Here is a 20,494-nt window from a genome sequence, read left to right as displayed (position 1 = left end):
GGATCAGCGAGACTGCGTCTCAAAAAAAAAAAAAAAAACCAAAAAAAAAGATTTGGCTACCAAAGGTCTATTTGTAAAAGGTGCTCCTGGAAAATAACTCATCTTTAGGTTAACAGAGACTTTTATAGTACAGGTTTGACCCAACAAAGGATAATGAGCCAGTCTCATTAGAGGAATGATTTTGGCCGTGTTAGCAAGCTATGGAGACTTCCTGAAAGCACTGGTAAAAATTTAAGAGGCCAGAATAACTTGAGGGTAGATGGAGGATGGGGAGGTGATAATCAGAGAAGTACTGTTTTGTTTTTGTTAGTGTGAAACTGTGACCCTATGACCTCATTTTTATCCTGTATCTGGTGCGACCTAAGGAAATGTGAGTTAGATAACATAACAGTAGGCCCAACTGGAGAAAGTCATTATGAAGCTGACACTGGCTTTGTTGTGCTAAGTTCTTTCTTTCAAGCTTTGGCTGAGTTTGAATTTTGGAAGCAGAGTTCTTTCTATCTGAATCATGAGAAGAATAGATCACTATCAAAGAAAGATTATTTGAGAACTCATTAATGACTCCAACTGGTATAAAACAATGTCTTGAAACTATAATAGAATAAACTCCCACTCTCCTCCCCCCTCCTCCCCCCCAAAAACAAAAAAAAAACATAGAACAGCCCTGGTCTCCAGCATTTGGCGTAGGGATTGACTGGGAAGGGGTATGAGGGAACTTTCTGGGATGATGGATACTGTTTTATAATATAATAGGCTTTCATTTATACAGGTATATTCATTTGTTGAGACTCAGTGAATGTATACTAAAGATATGTGCATTTATTGTATGTAAAATTTTTCGCAGAAGAAAAATATGTTTAAAATACTGAATTCTTGTTAATGTTATCAGTGCTGAACTATTTAGGGGAAAATGTACCAATGACTGCAATCTACTTTCACTAGTAAATACATCAAAAATTAAGATGTAGTAATGGGTGGATAAAGGGCTAAATAGATGGACGGAGATGCATAAAACAAGCAGAGTAAAATTTTAATGATAGACTCTAGGTGGCAGACATTTGGGTATTCACTGTAAACTTACTTCAAGTTTGATGTACGTTTGAAATGTTTAATAATAAAATATCGGGGGGAAAATTAATTCCTTGAATCCAAGAAGGTTTGAAGTCTAAAAGGGACAAGAGTAGACTAAGAATCTGTTTACACGCCATCTAAAACAACAAAGAACCAGAATAATGGGAATAGGCAAGATCAGAATGTCAGCTCTTCTAATTTTCCCTGCCTCTGACTCCGCTAGATCCCCACAATTGGTTATACTGGTTTCCCACCTTGAGGTCAGTTTTTTCCTGGTTGTCCAGTCATTCTGAGTGTTAGGTAGTCAGTATGTAAGCAGATACAGCTGTTCACTACACAGCTACCCCTCACTTAACACACAAACATCACACTCGAAACAAACAAGCTTAGAAGCAGACACTTGCCCATTTCTCAGTCTCATCACTGGCTTCCATGTTGATGCCTGAGCCTCTTCCACCCACAGTCAGGCTTGGGGTTCAGTGCCCCAGGGATGATAAGTAGAATTCTGGAATTATCCTGTCCCTTTCAATCCCAGCTCTGGGAAGCTCTAGTTGTAAGGGTGGAGTTTCTGTTTTGGTTCCTGTTATCTCATCATGTCCCTGTGGTCACTTTCCCACTTTGGAGCCTGCGACCCAGCCTATCACGTAAATAGATGATGACTGCTATACCAGAATGACCCCTAGGATAAAGAAGAGAGCTGGAAAGAGTCCTAGACTTGGAAGCATGAGACTCAAATAAGGGTTGAGAGAGTTGAGGCTACCACTAAAGAGCTTGAGGTCAAGCCACATAATTATTTAACAAATATATTTAAGTTTCTGCATTGTACTAGGCACTATGCCAGGCACTGACCAATTGGTGGCAAACAAAACAGATATAGCCTCTGACCTCACAGAGCTGACAGTGGTGGCAGAGTTAGTAAACACCAAAACATATATACATATAAATAGATATACATGGATATATAACAATTTATTATAAATACTATGAAAAAAACAGAGTTCTCTGAGATTATATTAAGGCAACTCACTTTAGATGGGTTAGGTAAAGAAGAGCTCTCCAAAGAAATGCCATTTAAGCTGGGACCATGTGAGGTGTAGTACAGGGTAGAGAGGGGAAGATAATCAAGACTGGCTGAAGAAAATATGAAAGTGTCTGAGACAGATTAACGTTAGAGGAAAGGGAAGAAATCTGGTGTGACTGGTGTAAACTGGTGTAAACCAGGGAAGGTATAAGTCCTTGGATAAGGTTTCAGACAAGTGAGCATGAACCAGATTTTATCACGCAGGTCTGAAAAGTATGTTAAGGCCTTTGGGTTTTTATTTAAGCACAGTGGGAAATAATTTAAGAGTTTTGGGCAGAGAAATGAAGTCTTCCTGAGTGCCATGTGACCCAGAAATAGCTCCAGTTCTAGGTACCAAGGCTTCTGAAATAATACAACAAGAATGTCAGCTTCAAGAAGTCAAGGGATTTTTATTTGTGTCACTCACTACTCTTTCCCTAACGTCTGAAATAGCAGGAGCTCAGTAAACAGTACATTTTCTTTACAATTATAGATTCAGGTCATACTCAGTTTAATGGCTCTGCATTTAACTATGAATTCAACACCACAGGGCACTTCCTTTGGCTCCACAGCAAAGAAAACCCTAACTCTGCCACACATAGGACAAGGGCCAATTTGATATTTTGATCACAAAACTCCTGTGGAGGGAAGGAGAACAATGGATTCATATAGATTTACATAGTAATTATTGGGAAAAAAGTGAGAGAAAAACACAATCTGCGAAAGGATGGTGGGAGAGCGTTGGTGGAGCAGTTGGAAATGAATGGTTCAAGTAAGAGTGGAGAGGTGGATCTCCAGGCACTACTGGATCCAGATGCTCAGACTTTGTCAGTAGGTTTCCATTTCTCTCCATATATCCTCCAATTCCTTTTACAGGTTTTGTTTTCAAAGCAAGCTCTTCCCATATTGTCACAAGGATAGCTTCTATTAGCACCAGGCATACAGACTATCAGCCTAGCAACCCTGGAAGAAAGAGAATGCCTCTTTCCTACAGTTGTAGCCAAAGTTTACTGGTTCTGATTGGTCTGACTTGGTTTACATATCTACCCCTGAACCAATCACCAAAGACATGTTGCAAGAGAGGTACTACTCTCATCATTCACAGATGGTGTTCCCACCACTGAAGAGAGGAGCAGTCAACCTCACCTAAAACCCAAGTACTAGGAGAGGTCATTCTCCGAGGGAAAACCGAGATGTTAATGCTAAAACAAACATCAACGACAGACTTAGAAAGCACCATTTCTATGTGCAAAGAATGTTAATGGCAAAGAATGACTAATAAACCATTGTTTTCTTCAAATAAAACGCATATATTAATCCAAAGCTTTAAATAATGTACTGTATTGTACATAAGCTTTCTGCTATGTTTTCTTAAGGTCTGGCTAGTTACAAATTTCAGGTGAACACTATAGTCAATGAATGCACAGGAATACAGTGACCATGAGAAAACCATAGTTCTTAGTTTATAAATATTTACACTGACATATGACTGTAAAAAATAACCATTTTTAAGATTTTTATGTATTTCTAAGGAAGTATTAATTTAATATTTTTTAATAAGCTGAAAAAATTGCTGCAATGTATAAAGCTAAATATGGCACTTATTTCAAACTTCTGCATAGTATTAAGAATTATTTGTGCTTCAGACCACTTAATTTAAAAATGTATTCAGTTTTGAGAATTTTAATACTTAATCAAAAGCTTAAACATTTTTTAGCAAATATGCCTGAAATAAACACAAAAACTTTGAGAAATGCTAATCTCAGTGAGACATTAGTGGAGTAATAAACCCTGAAACAAATAAAATTCGACAATAATGAAAACTCATTCTCAAAAGAATGACCAATATAAAGAGCAAAAAAAAGAAAACTAGTTAGGTTGATGTACGAGATATGCAAAATCAGTATGCTGCAATCAATATAGAAGAGCACAGCAGAGAAAAATGTATTTCCACTCTGAGTATTGCAATGCAAGTACTAGGGAAAATAATCAGACACATTGAGTAAAACCAATAAACTCTTATTAACAGCCATTAAGATTTGCAAGAGCAGCATGTAAATATAGCTGTAAACAACAAAATAGCTCAACTTTAAGCTTCCATGAAAGCAGAAAGTTAAGACTAAGCAATCATTAGTCTTAGTCATTGTTATATATCTACCTAGCATAGTACCTAGCACATAATAGATGCTCAGTGAGTTTTGTTCAATTTAAAAATTACATACATAATCACTCCACCCAGTGATTTATATTATTTAAAGCTATAATTTGGTAGGTCATTTGGTGATCTCAAAGTGAAACCAGTTAATGAAAAATTCTTGGGTACATAAATTATGTGAATGTGAATTTATATATACCAGCATTTATGTGACTGTTAATCTGCAATCAAATATACCTAGTAAGATTCTGCCAGTCATATGTTAATGTATATGTTTTCAGGCCTGAAAAAGAAATAAAAAGTCTAACCACTATCTGTATTTAGTAGACCTGCACTGCTACAACCAAGGTTCCACCTGGATTGTTTGGACAATACCAAGTTTTTAGTTCAGTTTCCCCTAGAAGCAAAATCTGAGAAAACAATTATTGAGTGTACATGGGACAGTGTACTCAATGAACTTACAGAAAAAGTCCATGGAACAATGATCCTTACAGAAAAAGGGGAAGATGATGGAGAAAAGGAAAAGCGGGCAGTAAAGGGTGTATTATTAAGCCAACTGCCCAAGTGACACCACAAGGAAGCTCTGGAATTAGTCCATAAAAACAGGTGAAGAGCCTGGGTATTTATACCTCTACACCACAGATCACTGGGTTAAGGGCCATCACCTGAAAGAAATTAATTTCCATCCCCTTCCAGCCGGCCCAGGTATGTGGGCAAAGTGGGTTTTGGCAACTCAAAGGTAGCCACCCAAGAAAGACGTAGTTGCTTCCCGTGGGAAGTCAAGCTCACATGTATGGAAACAGTAAGATAATTTAAGGGGATATGGGTGGGACACTCAGAATATCTGCTACACCTGGCAATTATTGGCAATTCTTACATAAGCAAAAGAGACCGTAAAGTAAAGAAGAGGATATGAAAACAAAATATAACTGTAACTTCTTTTTAACTCCAGGCTAAACAGGCTTTACAGTATAGTGGCTACTACCGTCTACACTCAGTAAACCACTGTGCTTGATAAAGGAATCAGTGAATGATTTAGAAATAAACTATCCACATATAGATACACCACAATACAGCCATTCACACCCCACATGCACTGAGCTCTGAGTTTTAATTTACTTTTAAAATTTCACTTTTATGTAAGAAGGGACAGCTTTGATGCAGGACTTTTTCTTCCCTAAGAGATGGTCGCATACTCCATTTTTGGCCATAAAGAACCAAGAATAAAAATAATAGATTTAACCCTAACAATTTCTCCTAATATAAACATAGTTATGTAGCCAATTAAAAACCTAAAGTAAAAGAGCATCTTGAATGTAAGAAGCAAATTCATCTTACTTTTTGTTCTCTACATATTCTGAATCTCTCACATTCTTTCTCAGGATCCAATGGCAACTCAAGGCTAAATTTGTAATGCAGATTTTACATCTTATCATAGTCCTTCAGCTAATTTTGTTGCTTTCAGAAATCATTTTTATTCCAGTTCAATATGCTTCAATCATACATAAGTTGTCAATTCTGATAATACCTATTTTTTTAATAAATTAAGCTAGAGACAGGGCATAATGTATTCTTTGTTTTCCAATGGAGATCCATCCCAGGCTTATTAAAATTGATAATGAGTGAGGGGCTGGAGACTGGTTAGGCTGAAGAAAAAAGTAGAAATCAATTCTGAGCAGGGGAGTTAAGGTAAGCAATACATGAAATTAAAACCAAAGATAAATCCATTTTTGTTAGTTTAATAAATACCATATGTCAATTAGAATATGCTATTGTTTTTCTTTTAATGAAGATGGCTTATATTGATTAATAACCTTTTGAATTGTCTGAATGTGTGAGGAGGTATGGAACTTACTCTCATTTAGATTGATCAAGAATTGCTTAATTTGATCTCACAAAGAAATTTCCCTTTAGGCTGTGAATTTCATCAAGTTTGGATCAAGATAATGACATAGTAACCTTAAACAATTGTCATTTATCAAGGAAACCAGAAGTATTTATTAGAAAAGTTTAAGAAATGTAGAGGTTTAAAACCCAAACATAAACTGAATTATAATATTTGCTATTTTTCATCCTCTCAAAATCACCTATTTATGTACTTAATATCATGCAGTATAACATTACATTTGATGCACTCATTATAGTACAGACTCCATTCCTAAACATCCCAGAGGATTCATTTCTAGGGATTAATTGACCTTGCATTCTTTAAAACGTTTTACTCTGCATAAATTTCAACTTTAATTTCTTCTTCCTAAAATCAAAGAATCTTTCTACCCTACTCAAGTTTTAAGAATAGTTGGCATCAGATAAGAAAAGAGAATACTATTAAGAAAACCATAGTGATGCAACACTAAAGTATAATTATCTCATCAAATAAGCTAACAGGAAAACCTCTTATTTTCCCAGGAAAGTCTATATTCAAAAAACATACTCTAGACAAGGAAGATTATAATTAATCATTTGTCTTAAGGAACTCTGATATGCCCCCAAAGGAATGTGATCATCTGACAGCTTCCATGGAGGCCTAGAATTGGAAATCCGGCTCTAAGCTTTCAGACAAGTAGGCTTTGGTGACTTTACATACAAGGAACCTTTAGAGATAATTAAAATGAAATGTCTTCCTGTGGTTACAAAGCTAGCTGTTTTCTTTTCAATGATAACCTGACCAAGTTGGTAACACAATTTTCTAAGACATTAAGAAGCTCACCGATATCTTTTGTCAGTAGACTGCCCTTATCCAAGGGGAAAACATTCCAAGACCTCTAGTGGATGCCTGAAACCATGCCTAGTACCAAACTCTATATACTGTTTTTTCAACCTGATAACCAAGATGGCTGCTAAGTGACTAATGGGTGGGTAGTTTCTACAGCATGGATACCCCGGACAAAGGGACAGGACAGAATGTGACAGCACAAGATTTCATCATGCTATTTAGAACAGTGCACAACTTTAAATGTATGAATTGTTTATTTCTGGCATTTTCACTGAATATTTGCAGACTGAATGGTCACTGAAACTGCAGAAAGTGAAACCATGGATAAAGGAGAACTACTGTATATACCACTCTTTTCAAGTCTCCTTTTATTCATAAGCCTATTATCATTCTCTTCAGCTTAACCAATCTCCAGCCCCTCACTCAGGACTAGTATACTATATTGGCTCTTTAGTTCATATGGTCACTAGTGGTTCTGGCAAGGAGGAATCAAAAGCCTAATCATCCTTTGAATTAACTGATAAAATGGAGTTATTAAGCTTACAAAACCAAAGATTACAGCCATGATCAAGGTATCCTCAGCAATGTGTAACTGCCCCATGAACCCTGCTGGAAATAGTCTTCAACTTCAGTGAAAAGAAATGTATTATAAATCAAAACAGCTAACACCAACTTGATTGATTGATTGAAGCAAGCTGTCACTCTGTTACACAGGCAAGAGTGCAGTGGCATGATCACATTTTACTGCAGCCTCAACCTCCTGGGTTCAAGCGATCCTCCTGCCTCAATTTTTTTACTTTTTTGTAGAGACAAGGTCCCACTGTGTTGCCCAGGCGGCGACTTTCTTCATTTAAACAATAGGAAAATGTGCTGAAGATTAAAATACAATCACTAATTTTTAGTTATTCAAAATGAATAATTCAAATTATTTATTAACATAAATGCTGCTGCCTATATGTGACCTCAAGGGCTCTCAACTCTGATTGGCCTGTGACATAGAAACTAATGCTGCCATATCAGAGACTTACTGATCAGAATCTATAGAATGGTGACTAACTGTTGTTGTTGCATCATGTTGTTTATTTCTGTTCCTCTATATAGTATTTCATTCATGTTAACATTTTTGAAAAGCACATATTTTCTAGGCTCTGTACTATGTACTTTCACATACTGTTTCATACACACTAAAATATTTAGAAATGGATTGACATTTTAATATTTAACAAAACTGATATGATTCAAATTCCGATTAACAACTAAAACAAAATATTTTAATATTGATAGGAATATAGCATAGCTCACTTAGCTCAATACTTAGAGTTAGCATGGTTAGTCAGTCTTCAAATATTAAAAGTTTATCGGATTATTTCTTCATTTAACAATTCAAGCTAAAGCGTGAGTTTAATAATCTGTGCTTAGATTGTCTTCTGCACTTCAGATAGAAAATTCCATTAAGAAATAGTTGTCATAATTCCACTTCCTGAATTTCTTCTAATACTTCTAATATTTCTTCGGATATCTAAGCACTAACTATTGATTTCCCAAACTTGTCAAGTGTAATAGAACAAGTGAATATTTTAGATTCAACTAAAACACCATTTGGGGACACTTTTCCCATTAGACGATTTCCTTTAACTTTCTGAATGCCTCTGGGCATAATTAAAAGACCCTGTTACTTTTCCTGTATCATGTGTTAAAGTTTAAGTGTGTTACATAATTGAATTGATTAACAATTTTTAGAAGATTAATTAGCATCCTAACAGAAATTTAACAGAACTTTTCATTAATACCTTAATCTTGATAGTACTGACTTCCCTCTCAGAGCACTTTGAATTCCCAGAGATGGCTTTTAAATATGGAGCCTCTATTTACTTAATGGAGCTTTGTGCCACTGAGAGTAGCTCTGTGGGGTGCTGGGGAACTCGGAGGAAGATGTGAAATGGGTTGCTAACTAACAAGAATGCAAAGTAGACCCTCTCAGCCTCACAGGTTTCAAGCACTACAATATCCCTTACCCTGATTATAGCTTCAGCAGAGTGGAGTGGTTTGTTTGTTGAAATAATGAAGAGTAGATGGCATCCATTTTAGTGGAAAGTTTTAATTTGTGATTTCCTGAGGCTGTGTGAAATGAAATACCCTTATGTATTCCCATAAATGAAACCAAATTGCTTCTGCAGTTTCTTCTGAGAAAGATCATCTAAGAACATCGATGTGACATATTAGTCTATGATATAAAACATTCAGTGAATGCACTTTTATAGTGAAGAGCACTATTTCCATGAAGATTATTTTTTTCTGACTCATGTTCTTATCTGATTAAGTTTCTGCCATGAAAAACCAATGCTGAAGTATATCATGATGATAAAGCTTAGCTCAGAAGCTCAGAAAATAAAACTCTGTCTATTCTCTCTATTTTTACGTATTTTTTGGTTAAAATATCAGTTATTTCTGAAAGTAATCATTAGTGCCATAATAACACCTTATTAACTTTCAACAAGCAAACTATTCAAATGAATTAAATAGGTATTTGGAAAGAACTAAATTTTACCCTTGGAAAATCCAGGGGAAAAAAGTATCCTAAAACTTAGTAACATTAAGATTGGAGAGAGATTTAAACTGACCAGGAGAATGAAGAATTTTCAAAACCCTCAAATACTCAAGAAATCTTCATTACAAATAGTTGGTATGCCAATTATATATCAATTTATTTATTAAATCTTCCCCTAGTTATAGAAAATATTTGGTTAACCCAATCCTTACACCTGAAATAAAGTAAACAGCATTTATTTAGAAATGTAGATACTCATTTACTTTCTAAAAAGTTATTAAGTGTCTACTAAACACTTACAATTCTCACCCCAGTTCAGCTAACATCCAATGGGCAGGGTCTGGTAAGGGGTAGGAGGACAGAAAATAAACAAGAGAGAAAATAATTAAAAAGATGATGTTGATAGGTAAAGGGCTAGAAATAAAACTTAGTAATAGATAGAAGTGAAGGGAGAGGGAGCCAAAGGGAGGACAATATCACTATCTCTGAGGTGCTGTTTGAGCTGAGACCTACGTGATAAGGTAGAGACATCTGTGGAAAATTTAGGAAATAGCAAATCCAAGCTGGGAACATCTTACCTATAAATCACGAGTAATACACAGGAACAGAAATCCAGCACTTACAAAAGCAGACATTCTCTTAACATCTGTGGGGCTCAGGGTAAGAGTACAAATGGAGGCTCACATATTATATGCCTAAATATTTATAAGCAGTAAATCAAGGTAAACTGGTAAATAAAATATATTCCATCCTCCTACCTTGACAATATTCCCTTTCACCAGAATGTAGCGGTATAAGCAAAGCTAGCCTCCAACTCCTGATTTATACCCCTGTCCTCCTACTCTGGGCTCAATCTACACTGCAAGGGGCCTTTACACACCCACATGTGGGCTCCCAAACCTGCCCATCTGAGCCCATTCACACACACATACGCATACACAGATACACTTTGGCTAGCCCTCCGGAGGACAGACCCAGAGGAGAAACTTGTACACGTAGCTTTGGGGCTGTTTGGGGGCTATTTCAGGGTCCTGAGTACCTAGAGCTCTCATCCCATGAGAAACATGCTATAAAAGGAGATTTTAAAGTGTGTGGCTCAGAGCAGAGACCCCTCTTACTGGGGCTAGTGGAAAGAGTATACATAAAAAAATCACCAGCACACTTTTTTCCCCTCAACAAATCTCCCCAATCCAGCCTCTCTTTTCTTTCCAATTTTATACCAGTTAGCAACTAAGCTATGATGGGACAATAGTCTCCTAGTATCTGTGATGGAGAACTGTTTTGCCCATTATCACCACACCAAGAAAGAAAAAAGGAAAACTAACAATTACTTCATATTTAATTTCTATGAACCAGTCACTTTTAATCTGCACCAAAACCTTTGAAGTAGGTATTAGATAAACTAAAGTTGAAATTTTAAGTAATTTATTCAAGATATGTGGCAGAATCAAGATAAGAACTCTATCAGAATTCTAAAACCTGTGCTTTGAAGATAAAGCACAGAAATCCTAACTGCAATTAGTTTACCACCCCTCTCTAAAGCATAAGCAAACTTGAAGCATTTTAAGATTACCAAAGAAATAGAATAGCTTTTGCATGAAGATACCCTAAAAATACTAAATTTAAGTAATGTTCACTGATGTTCATCTCAGTGATATTTAAAGGGGGGAGGGGGGAGTGTTAAAAACAACCTCAATGTCCAACAGCAGACAGTTAGATGAATGACTCACAGACATCCTGACGTCTCAGTTCCTGCCCTTCTCAGTTCCCTCCTTTTCTCCCAATCATATCTCAGATCGAATGTTGCCCTTACCTGAAACTGCACCACCTTTGAAATCACAAATTCAAAAGTCTCACTCTCTAAACACAACCCCAGATCCACCCAGTTTGCCCATGAAACGTTCACCACACCTGTTCTTCAATCACATGGCAAACCTCCACCCTATTGACCCTTCTACCTTCTCCCAAACTATCATACCCTACCATTATCTCTTTATCCTCTCTTCAGGTTTGCTCCCATGGCCCATCATTCAGCTATACTCTTGCCAAAGCCCTAAACTCCCTTGCCGCAATGTGGGTTTAATTTATACTGTTCTATATTTTGCCTTCCCTTAACAATCAAATTTCTCAAAAAGTTGTCCACGTTACTGTCCTCATTTCTCTCACCTCTCACTCAGTCCAACTCATCTAGTTTCTGTTCCAATCTTGGAAACTGCCCTAGTCAAGGTTATGGGTGACCTCTGAGTTCCTAGACCCAACAGACCCTTTTCAAGATTTTCTCATGTTTAATTTCTTTTTTTTTTTTTTTTTTTTTGGAGATGGAGTCTCACTCTGTTGCCCAGGCTGGAGTGCAGTGACGCAATCTCGGCTCACTGCAAGCTCTGCCTCCTGGGTTCCTGCCATTTTCCTGCCTCAGCCTCCCAAGTAGCTGGGACTACAGACACCCGCCACCACGCCCAGCTAATTTTCTGTGTTTTTAGTAGAGACGGGGTTTCACCGTGTTAGCCAGGATGGTCTCGCTCTCCTGACCTCGTGATCTGCCCGTCTCAGCCTCCCAAAGTGCTGGGATTACAGGCGTCAGCCACCACGCCTGGCCATGTTTAACTTCTTGTAAATATTCAACACAAACATCCTTTTCATGTTGGTTTCTACAATATCATAGTTTTTTAAAATTATTTTCCACAACTTTCTTTGGTAGTTACTCCAGCTCTACCCACTTCTTAACCATTTTATTCCTTACAGCTCTTTCTTAAGTCCTAGTCTCACTTTACACATCTTTCAATTTCCATGAATTTAATTATTAATGTCATCAGTAGATCAGCATCTGTTTCTCTAGCTTTGTCTTTTCCCGGAAGATCAACTGCCTACTTGATCATAATACTCTCTGGTACCTCTAGCTCAACATGTTTAAAACTTATTTCTTCATTCTCCTCTTCCCTAACCTTGTTCCCGCTCTTCTTCTTGCCTCTTGTAAAAGGCACCCTTTCTACAGTGAATTGCACAAATGAAAAATCTGGAAATCCTCCTCTATATTGCCCTTTCCTTTACCTCCTTCCCCACTTCCAGTGTCAGTCACTAACTCCCACCAATCACTAACTCTACCAATTCTATTTCCTCAATGCCTCCCATTTATCCGTTTATCTATAACCCCTATGGCCACTATCCATGTTGTTTAAACCACTATTATGTCTTGCCTTGAATACTGCAACAGCCTCCTAACTCGGTGCTTCCCAAACTTTTTCATGTCATGGCACACATAGAAAATGATATATTGGCCAGGCGTGGTGGGTCACGCTTCTAATCCCAGCACTCTGGGAGGCTGAGGGGGGCAGATGACCTGAGGTCAGGAGTTCGAGACCAGCCTGGCCAACATGGTGAAACCCTGTCTCTACTAAAAATACAAAAATTAGCCGGGTGTGGTGGCAGACACCTGTAATCCCAGCTAATCAGGAGGCTGAAGCAGGAGAATCGCTTAAACCCAGGAGGCAGAGGTGGCAGTGAGCCGAGATCATGCCACTGCACTCCAGCCTGGGTGACAGAACAAGACTCCGTCTCAAAAAAAAAAAAAGAAAAAGAAAGAAAGAAAAAAAGATAATATTGTAAGATACTCTGGGATAAACTAGAAGGGATTGAAGTCATCTATTCAGGGCTTAATTTTAAAAACCATTGGTTTTTTTTTACATTATATAATTTTGAAAAATGAAATACAATGTATTAGAAACAATGTTAAACACTAAATTTGTATAAAACACCAAATAGACTCTTTGAAATTTTAGTAAGAATTTTTAATAAGCTTTCCTTCATGAATATAATTTTTAACATAAATTATTATATTTGAAATGACTACCATCAATTCCTGATCCAGACTTTTTAAGGATGATCTCTTCAAATTCTTGATAGTCATCATCAAAGAAAAACTTTCTTCATAAAAGTAAATGAAAAAAGCATTTTTATAACCATTCTAAAATGTACAACAGTTCAAATTAAACAGCTCTCCTTTAGTTGTCAAATATAATGTTCAAATATCTTGTGGTAATATAAGCAAATTTTGAGATAAGTTGTACTTTCTTATATCAAGTGTTTAGAAAATAATGGACATTTTTATTGGCAGAACACACAGACATCATCAAAACAGTCACCTATAACTAGCTTGGATGGGGATGGGGTTAAAGGAGGGAATGTTACCTGCAAACAGAAATGTCAGCTAACTGTGATGTCAGAGAATGTCTTGGAGCTGCACCTGCCAGAAGCCTCTACTCCACCTTTGCAATGCTCACCCTTAAAAGCTACATTGTGGGTAACTGGAACACCAACCCTTCCTGCAGCTCCATGAGTTGGCTAAGTTCCAGCTTAGTTTCTCCTGGGATGCCAGAGACCTAGGATGAAGATATGGAGGGTAGAAAATGTAGAACAAATGCATATATTAAAGAAATGCTGCTCTCTAGCCGTGTCACTAAAATGCTAAGGGACTGGCTATCCTCTGCATACTCCAGTTCTGAATACAGTGCAGCAGAAAACTATTTCTGAACTTCCTGGAAAGAATAATATTTAATTGGGTTGGGTGGGTTTGGGTCTCAGGCAGTAAAAATAGCACTTTCTAGGTGTAGAGCTTGTGTTAGGGCTTTCCGGAGAATCAAAACCAGTAAGATATATATAAGGAGATCTATTATGAAAATTGGCTCATGTAATTACGGAGGCCATGAAGTTACCCCATCTGCTTTCTGCAAGCTAGAGAACCAGGAAAGCCAGTGGTGTAATCCAGTCCAAGACCTGAGAACCAGGGGAGCCAAGAGTGTAACTCTCAGACCGGCTCTAAAGGCCTAAGGGGAGGACTGGTGTAAGTCCTGAAGTCCAAAGGCCAAGACCCAGGATCTCTGATGTCTGAGTACAGAGGAAATAGATGTCCCAGCTCAAGAAGAGAGAGTGAATCATCCTTCCTTTACCTTTTTGTCCTGTTGGGCTCTCAACAATGGGATGATGACTCCCTACATTGGTGAGGTCAGATCTTCTTTACTCAGCCTACTTAATCAAATGCTAATCTCTTCCAAATACACCCTCGCCGACACACCCAGATATAATGTTTTTCCAGCTAGCTGGGTATACCTTAGCCAAATCAAGTTGACACAAAATTAACCATCACAGAGCTCAATCTGAATAAACATATGAATAATGAGCATTTGCTGGTTGCATACCCACCACCCATCAACCATTGCCTGCTTTGCTGTTCCTAAGAGTATTAAGATTTTCCTTCGGGTTAGCATCTCCTCCTCCTCCTTAGAGCCCAGGTTTCCAGGATCCCTCAAAGTTAAACAACGTACAGTCATGCATTGCTTAACTACAGGGATAAGTTTTGAGAAGTGTGTTGATCGGCAATTCCACCATTATGTGAACATCATAGAGTGTACTTATACAAACATTATATACTTATATCATTACAAGATGACATAGCCTACTATACACCTAGGCTATATGGTATACCTAGGTATATAACAGGTATACCTGTTCCTAGGCTACAAGCCTGTATAAACCATGTTACTACACTGAATACTGCAGGCAAATGTAACACAATGGTATTTGTGTATCTAAACAAAGGAAAGGTACAGTAACGATACAATATAAAAGATTTTAAAAAATGGTACACTTATATAGGGCACTCACCATAAATGGAGTTTGCAAGACTGGAAGTTACTCTGGGTGAGCCAGTGAGTGACTGGTGAGTGAATGCGAAGGCCTAGAACATTACTGTACACTACTGTAGACTTTATAAACACTGTACTCTTGGGTTACACTAAATTTATTTTTTAAAAGTTTTCTTCAACAATAAATTAACCTTAGCTTTTATAACTCTTTTACTTCATAAACTTTTAAATTTTTTAAAACTTTTTGACTCTTTTGTAATAACACTTAGCTTTAAAACAGAAACACACTGAACAGCTGTACAAAAGTATTTTATTTGGATCCTTATTCTATACACTTTTTTCTGTTTTTTTTTTTTTTTGTAGTTTTTAAACGTTTTGGCTAAAAAGTAAGACAAACATATGTTGGCCTAGGTCTACCTACACAGGGTCAGGATCATCAACATCACTATCTTCCACCTCCACATCTTGTCCCACCAGAAAGTCTTCAGGGGCAATAACACGCATGGAGCAGTCATCTCTTATGATAACAATGCCTTCTTCTGGAATACCTCCTGAAGGACCTGCCTGAGGCTGTTTTATAGTTTTTTTATGGAAGTAGGAGTACACTGTAAAATAACAATTAAAAAGTATAGTATAGTAATTATATAAACCAGTAACATAGTTGTTTATCATTATCAATATTATGCACTGCACATAATTGTATTATACTTTTGTATGACTAGCAGCATAAGTTTGTTTACACCAGTATGACCACAAACACGAGTAATGCACTATAAGTAATGTGTCATGCTATGACATTACTATGGCTACAATGTCACTAGCCAATAGGATTTTTTCAGCTTCATTATAATCATATAGGACCACTGTCACATATGAGGTCCATTGACCAAAAAATCGTTATGCAGCGCATGACTGTGTGTATCCTCAAGCATCCTGTTCCCCATCCCTCAAGGGTACACTTACCAAGGCTTTTGAAAAAGAATGTTTAACTGCTCTTCTGAGATGGCTACCAAGAGATGCTCTCTGTTGTACTTTGTGATGTGTCATGTGAAAAACGAAACTGCTAGTACATGCATTCTCAATGGAGGCAGTAACACCTCCACAGGGGGCAAAAACTGGGGAGAGAAAAAATCTTACTCTTTTTACATATAAAGCACAAATATACATGCAATACATAAATAGATATACAGTGTATCTGAGGTATTAAAACTTTGAGGAGGGGCATTAAGATGTCTAAAAAGGCTCCTTAAAAGAACAATAATGAAAAAAAAGATTGAAAAACACTATTGTAGAATATAGCAAATACCACAAAAGGCAGAAGAGAATAATGGAAACTCAATTATTGATGTTATCATCAAGCCTATGATGGAAATATGGAACACTTGTCTGACATATATATGACCCAGAACATTAAAGTGGTGCTACTTTAGTCCCAGTTTCTGCTAAGCCTCCATTAAAATAGGTCCCAGATATCCCTACACCCAAAATGAGCCAAATAAGATCAGAATCTCATTTAGAACAAGCAAAGAAGTGGGAAATGGATTTTGAAACCCTTGTCCTCTCAACCCCTGGAGAGTATAAAAGGGCCGAAATTGAAGACAGAGTTGGAAGTTAGAGAGTAGTTATTAGGGTGCTGACATGAGGGAGAATGGTGGAGGGTGCTCAAACTCAGAGGGACTTCAAGGAATTTACCTAAATAGTTTTGATATGTATCTGGAAACTTGTGGAGACACACAGACTGGTGACTGAAGTTGACATGAAATTCTGAGGTCAAGTTTCTATCCTTAATTCATGAAAGTTAAAGGAAATGCAAAGTCAAAATTGAAGTCAACTGAGAGAGGTTCGGCTCCCCTCCATCATTCCTCTGCATTTAAACTTTATTACTTAGGATTATTTGGTTACAAGTGACAAAAATACAACTTGGACCAGCTTAAATGAAATGGTAATTTACTAGCTCACATAACCAAATCACAGAATGTAAGAGATGGATTGGACCTTGGGAATGACTGAACCCAGAGACATAAACACTGATGAAACTTTCCATCTATTACTAGAAGCTAGGGAAAAGGCGCAGGCAGACAAAAAAAGAAAAAAGTAATCTGCAAGCAAGTTGGACAAAAACTGATTTTAGACTGGCATCAATATTAGAAGTCCAGATCAGTGGATAAAACATAGAAGTGTTGGGGTAGAAGATATTCAAAATCATGTAATCAATTCACTTTGAAATGCATCTAGCAAAATGGTAGATGGATGTAAATATGGATGGAGAGATGCACATATGTATATTATGATAAAGCAAGTATAGTAAAATGTTAAAGGTAGAATCCTGGTGGTGGGCATATAGGTGTTCACCATAACATTCTTTCAACTTTTCTCTATATTTGCCATTTTTGTAACAAAATTTTGGGGGGGAAAAATCAAGCAGGAGAACTGCATCATGGCTGTAGTAATTAATTAGCCCTTTGTCAAGATTCCAGTCCTAAACTGAAGGTACAGGAAACATATCTTACACTCCAGGGAAAGGGAGGACTGACAAAAGCTATTCATTTGTACAGAATATCTAAGTATTTATTGAGTTCCCACCTGGCAGCAAGGTCAAGGTGTTAAAAGGAAATCGGATATAGACCTGCAGAGTTATAGCACAAGGTAAGAAGTGACCATCCTTGTTTGGAAATGCAAGGGGAATGACAGGTGAAAATGACTGTCCCGCCGATTAAATCAGCTTCTATTGGGTATCAGTGCACCACGCATCATTTCACATGCCCTGATTTCTCACTTGGACAACCAACTGGGTGATGGCATCCTTAAGTGACATAGGAAAATAACATAGGAATATATTTGTGGTGGGTGACAACTTTTGAATTTGCCGTGGTATCTTGAAGTTTAGGTGTTTGTCTAAGTAGAGATGACCAATAGGTCCAGAATTCAGGAAAAATCTTGAGTATTTGGAGATTAGGAGTCATCATTATAAAAATAGTATGAGAAACAGAGACCTTGGGTAAGAGCATGCAAAGAGAGAGTGTACAGTGAAAAGAAATTATCGCTTCTTTCATTTTTTATCCACTCATCAAACTGTCACTGCGTGTCACTAGAACTACGAATAAAAAGTGAGAGAATCTTTCCCAGGAGTTTGTAACTTCTTGATGGTCAAATCCAATGATCTATTTGCCATCCCAAATGTGTTTAACATAATTCTATACAGCATATACTTGGTTGGCTACTTCTTCATTGGAAAGCTCTCCTCTGGTGACATTCCAATTACTATTTTCCTCACTTCCCCCTTTCAGTCTCTTACTGAAACTTAGAATTGGACATTCGCAGGAATCCATTCTTGGTCCTTAAATCTTCATCTCTAACTCAAATTTTCCACAGTTAGGCTTTATGTCAAACGGACTATATAAAATTCAACAGTTAGTTTAAAACTGAAACTTGTGCTGGTAGTACAACATGAGCAATACTGACCATCTTGGGGACAGATTGATCTAGTTTGTGAGGACCATAATTGCTTTAAACTCTCAGCGTATTTTCTCATGTCCTGAAAATGGTGACAAAAATATTTGATTTTCAAGGCGACTGTTGATGATTCATTTACCAATCTAAAGCACTAGTGCCCCGCACTCGTAATCCATAACTTGAGATGAACACACCAAATTATAAATATCTTATTCACCTAATCCGTGGAAAGTTTGTAACACCAAAATATTAACTTCTGTTCTTGATCACTCAGCCTCTATAGTTATTCATGTTGCATGATCTGATTCGCTCTTTTAGAATTTCTCATAGCGTCAGGTACTAGCTCAAAGTAACAGGAGCAACTGCTTCTTTCCATATCCCACATTGAGGAAAACACATTTTGCAAGCCGTCTTAAAGAAACAGGTCAACTTAGTTTAGGGATGAAACTTAAAAGTAAGCTTCGTCACAAAAAACACAGTTCAACACCACCTCGCCCGTCTGCAGGCAGCTCAGAGGAGAGGAAGTGATGCCAAGACATATTTCACGCAGCACAGACTAAACCCCAGCTTTTATCTTTCCCGCTGGTCCTTAAGGGACCAACCGTACTGATTTTCCGTCATGTTCCGCGCCACTTCCGTTCGCGCACTTTAATTACGTCAGGCGTCCTCTCTCGCGGTATCATCCGGTTGCTGAGGCCCTGTAATAAAGGTCTCGCGAAATTTGTTCTAGAGGTCCAAGCTTGCTTCTTAGCTTACTCCACCCCACCCCCAACCTGTCCCTCCTTTTCTTTCCAAGTCACAAAATTCTCCCCTCCCCTACCCCGGAGTTTACGGCCCTCCTCCTGTTTCCGATTTCAGCCCGGAACCGGAAGTGTAGTGGGCGGGGCCCGTCGGCGGAAAACGCAGCGGAGCCAGAGCCGGACACGGCTGTGGCCGCTGCCTCTACCCCAGCCACGGATCGCCGGGTAGTAGGACTGCGCGGCTCCAGGCTGAGGGTCAGTCCGGAGGCGGGTGGGCGCGGGTCTCACCCGGATTGTCCGGGTGGCACCGTTCCCGGCCCCACCGGGCGCCGCGAGGGATCATGTCTACAGCCTCTGCCGCCTCCTCCTCCTCCTCGTCTTCGGCCGGTGAGATGATCGAAGCCCCTTCTCAGGTCCTCAACTTTGAAGAGATCGACTACAAGGAGATCGAGGTGGAAGAGGTGAGCGAGGCCCGGCATGGAGACGCCGGTCCCGGCCTGCCCCGCCCCCGCCTCTGCCTGGTCCCGGCTCTGAAGGTGCCTCCCGGGGCCCCTCTAATTCGCGGGACCGTGCGGGGTCCACTCGGGAGACCCCACAGCCCTCAGTAACGTGGGAGTGGGGGTTACTCTCTGAGCTCAACTGCTCGGGAGTAGCTGCCTTTTTTCCTCTCTTGGGTACTCTTGATTTTGGATTTGATATTCCGGTGATAAACAGGAGAATGAACTGGTGAGATAGTGTGGTCCACCCGTTCTCGTATCTGTAAGTAGCCGTTCTGGAGTTTCAGTCCGCTGGACATAATGTTCTTAATGGCCAAAGATTGTATTATATTCGACTTCTACTTCAGTACATGGCATGTAGGGGATGCTCAATAAATGCTTGTTAAATTAGTAGATCATCAAGTCTAATAAAGTGTTTCCCTGAGCACCGAATGGTTCTCAATTTCTCCGATACCGCACAGCAATACTCGTAGTGTTTAAATGCTCGGCTTTCAGTTGGGCTAATGTAGGTGAATTTCACCATAAGTAACGTAGACTGGTCTACGATCAAAAGATGTTTCAAGTAGCATATTCTGAAGAGATAACGAATGATTTCGGTGACAATCAGAATATAAT

At 38.3% G+C, this 20,494-nt stretch overlaps 1 protein-coding gene across 11 annotated transcripts in view; it reads left to right on the top strand.

The window, feature by feature from the left end:
• The first annotated feature begins 15,770 nt into the window (after positions 1-15,770).
• MAP3K7 (mitogen-activated protein kinase kinase kinase 7) overlaps positions 15,771-20,494 on the top strand; it is a 76,362-nt gene continuing 71,638 nt past the window's right edge. For all 11 annotated transcript variants that reach the window (XR_008625715.2, XR_008625714.2, XR_008625716.2 and 8 more), the window contains exon 1: positions 15,771-19,843. Coding sequence is in view for 2 of the 11 variants with exons in the window: in XM_003822886.6 (XP_003822934.1) it covers positions 19,724-19,843 (120 nt within the window). In the remaining 9 variants the exon portion in view is untranslated. The remainder of the gene's footprint in view (positions 19,844-20,494) is intronic.

Source organism: Pan paniscus, chromosome 5 (assembly GCF_029289425.2).
Source record: "Pan paniscus chromosome 5, NHGRI_mPanPan1-v2.0_pri, whole genome shotgun sequence".
Classification (NCBI taxonomy): domain Eukaryota; kingdom Metazoa; phylum Chordata; class Mammalia; order Primates; family Hominidae; genus Pan; species Pan paniscus.
Note: the sequence above shows the minus strand (reverse complement) of the source record. Positions and strands in the feature narration are given on the sequence as shown.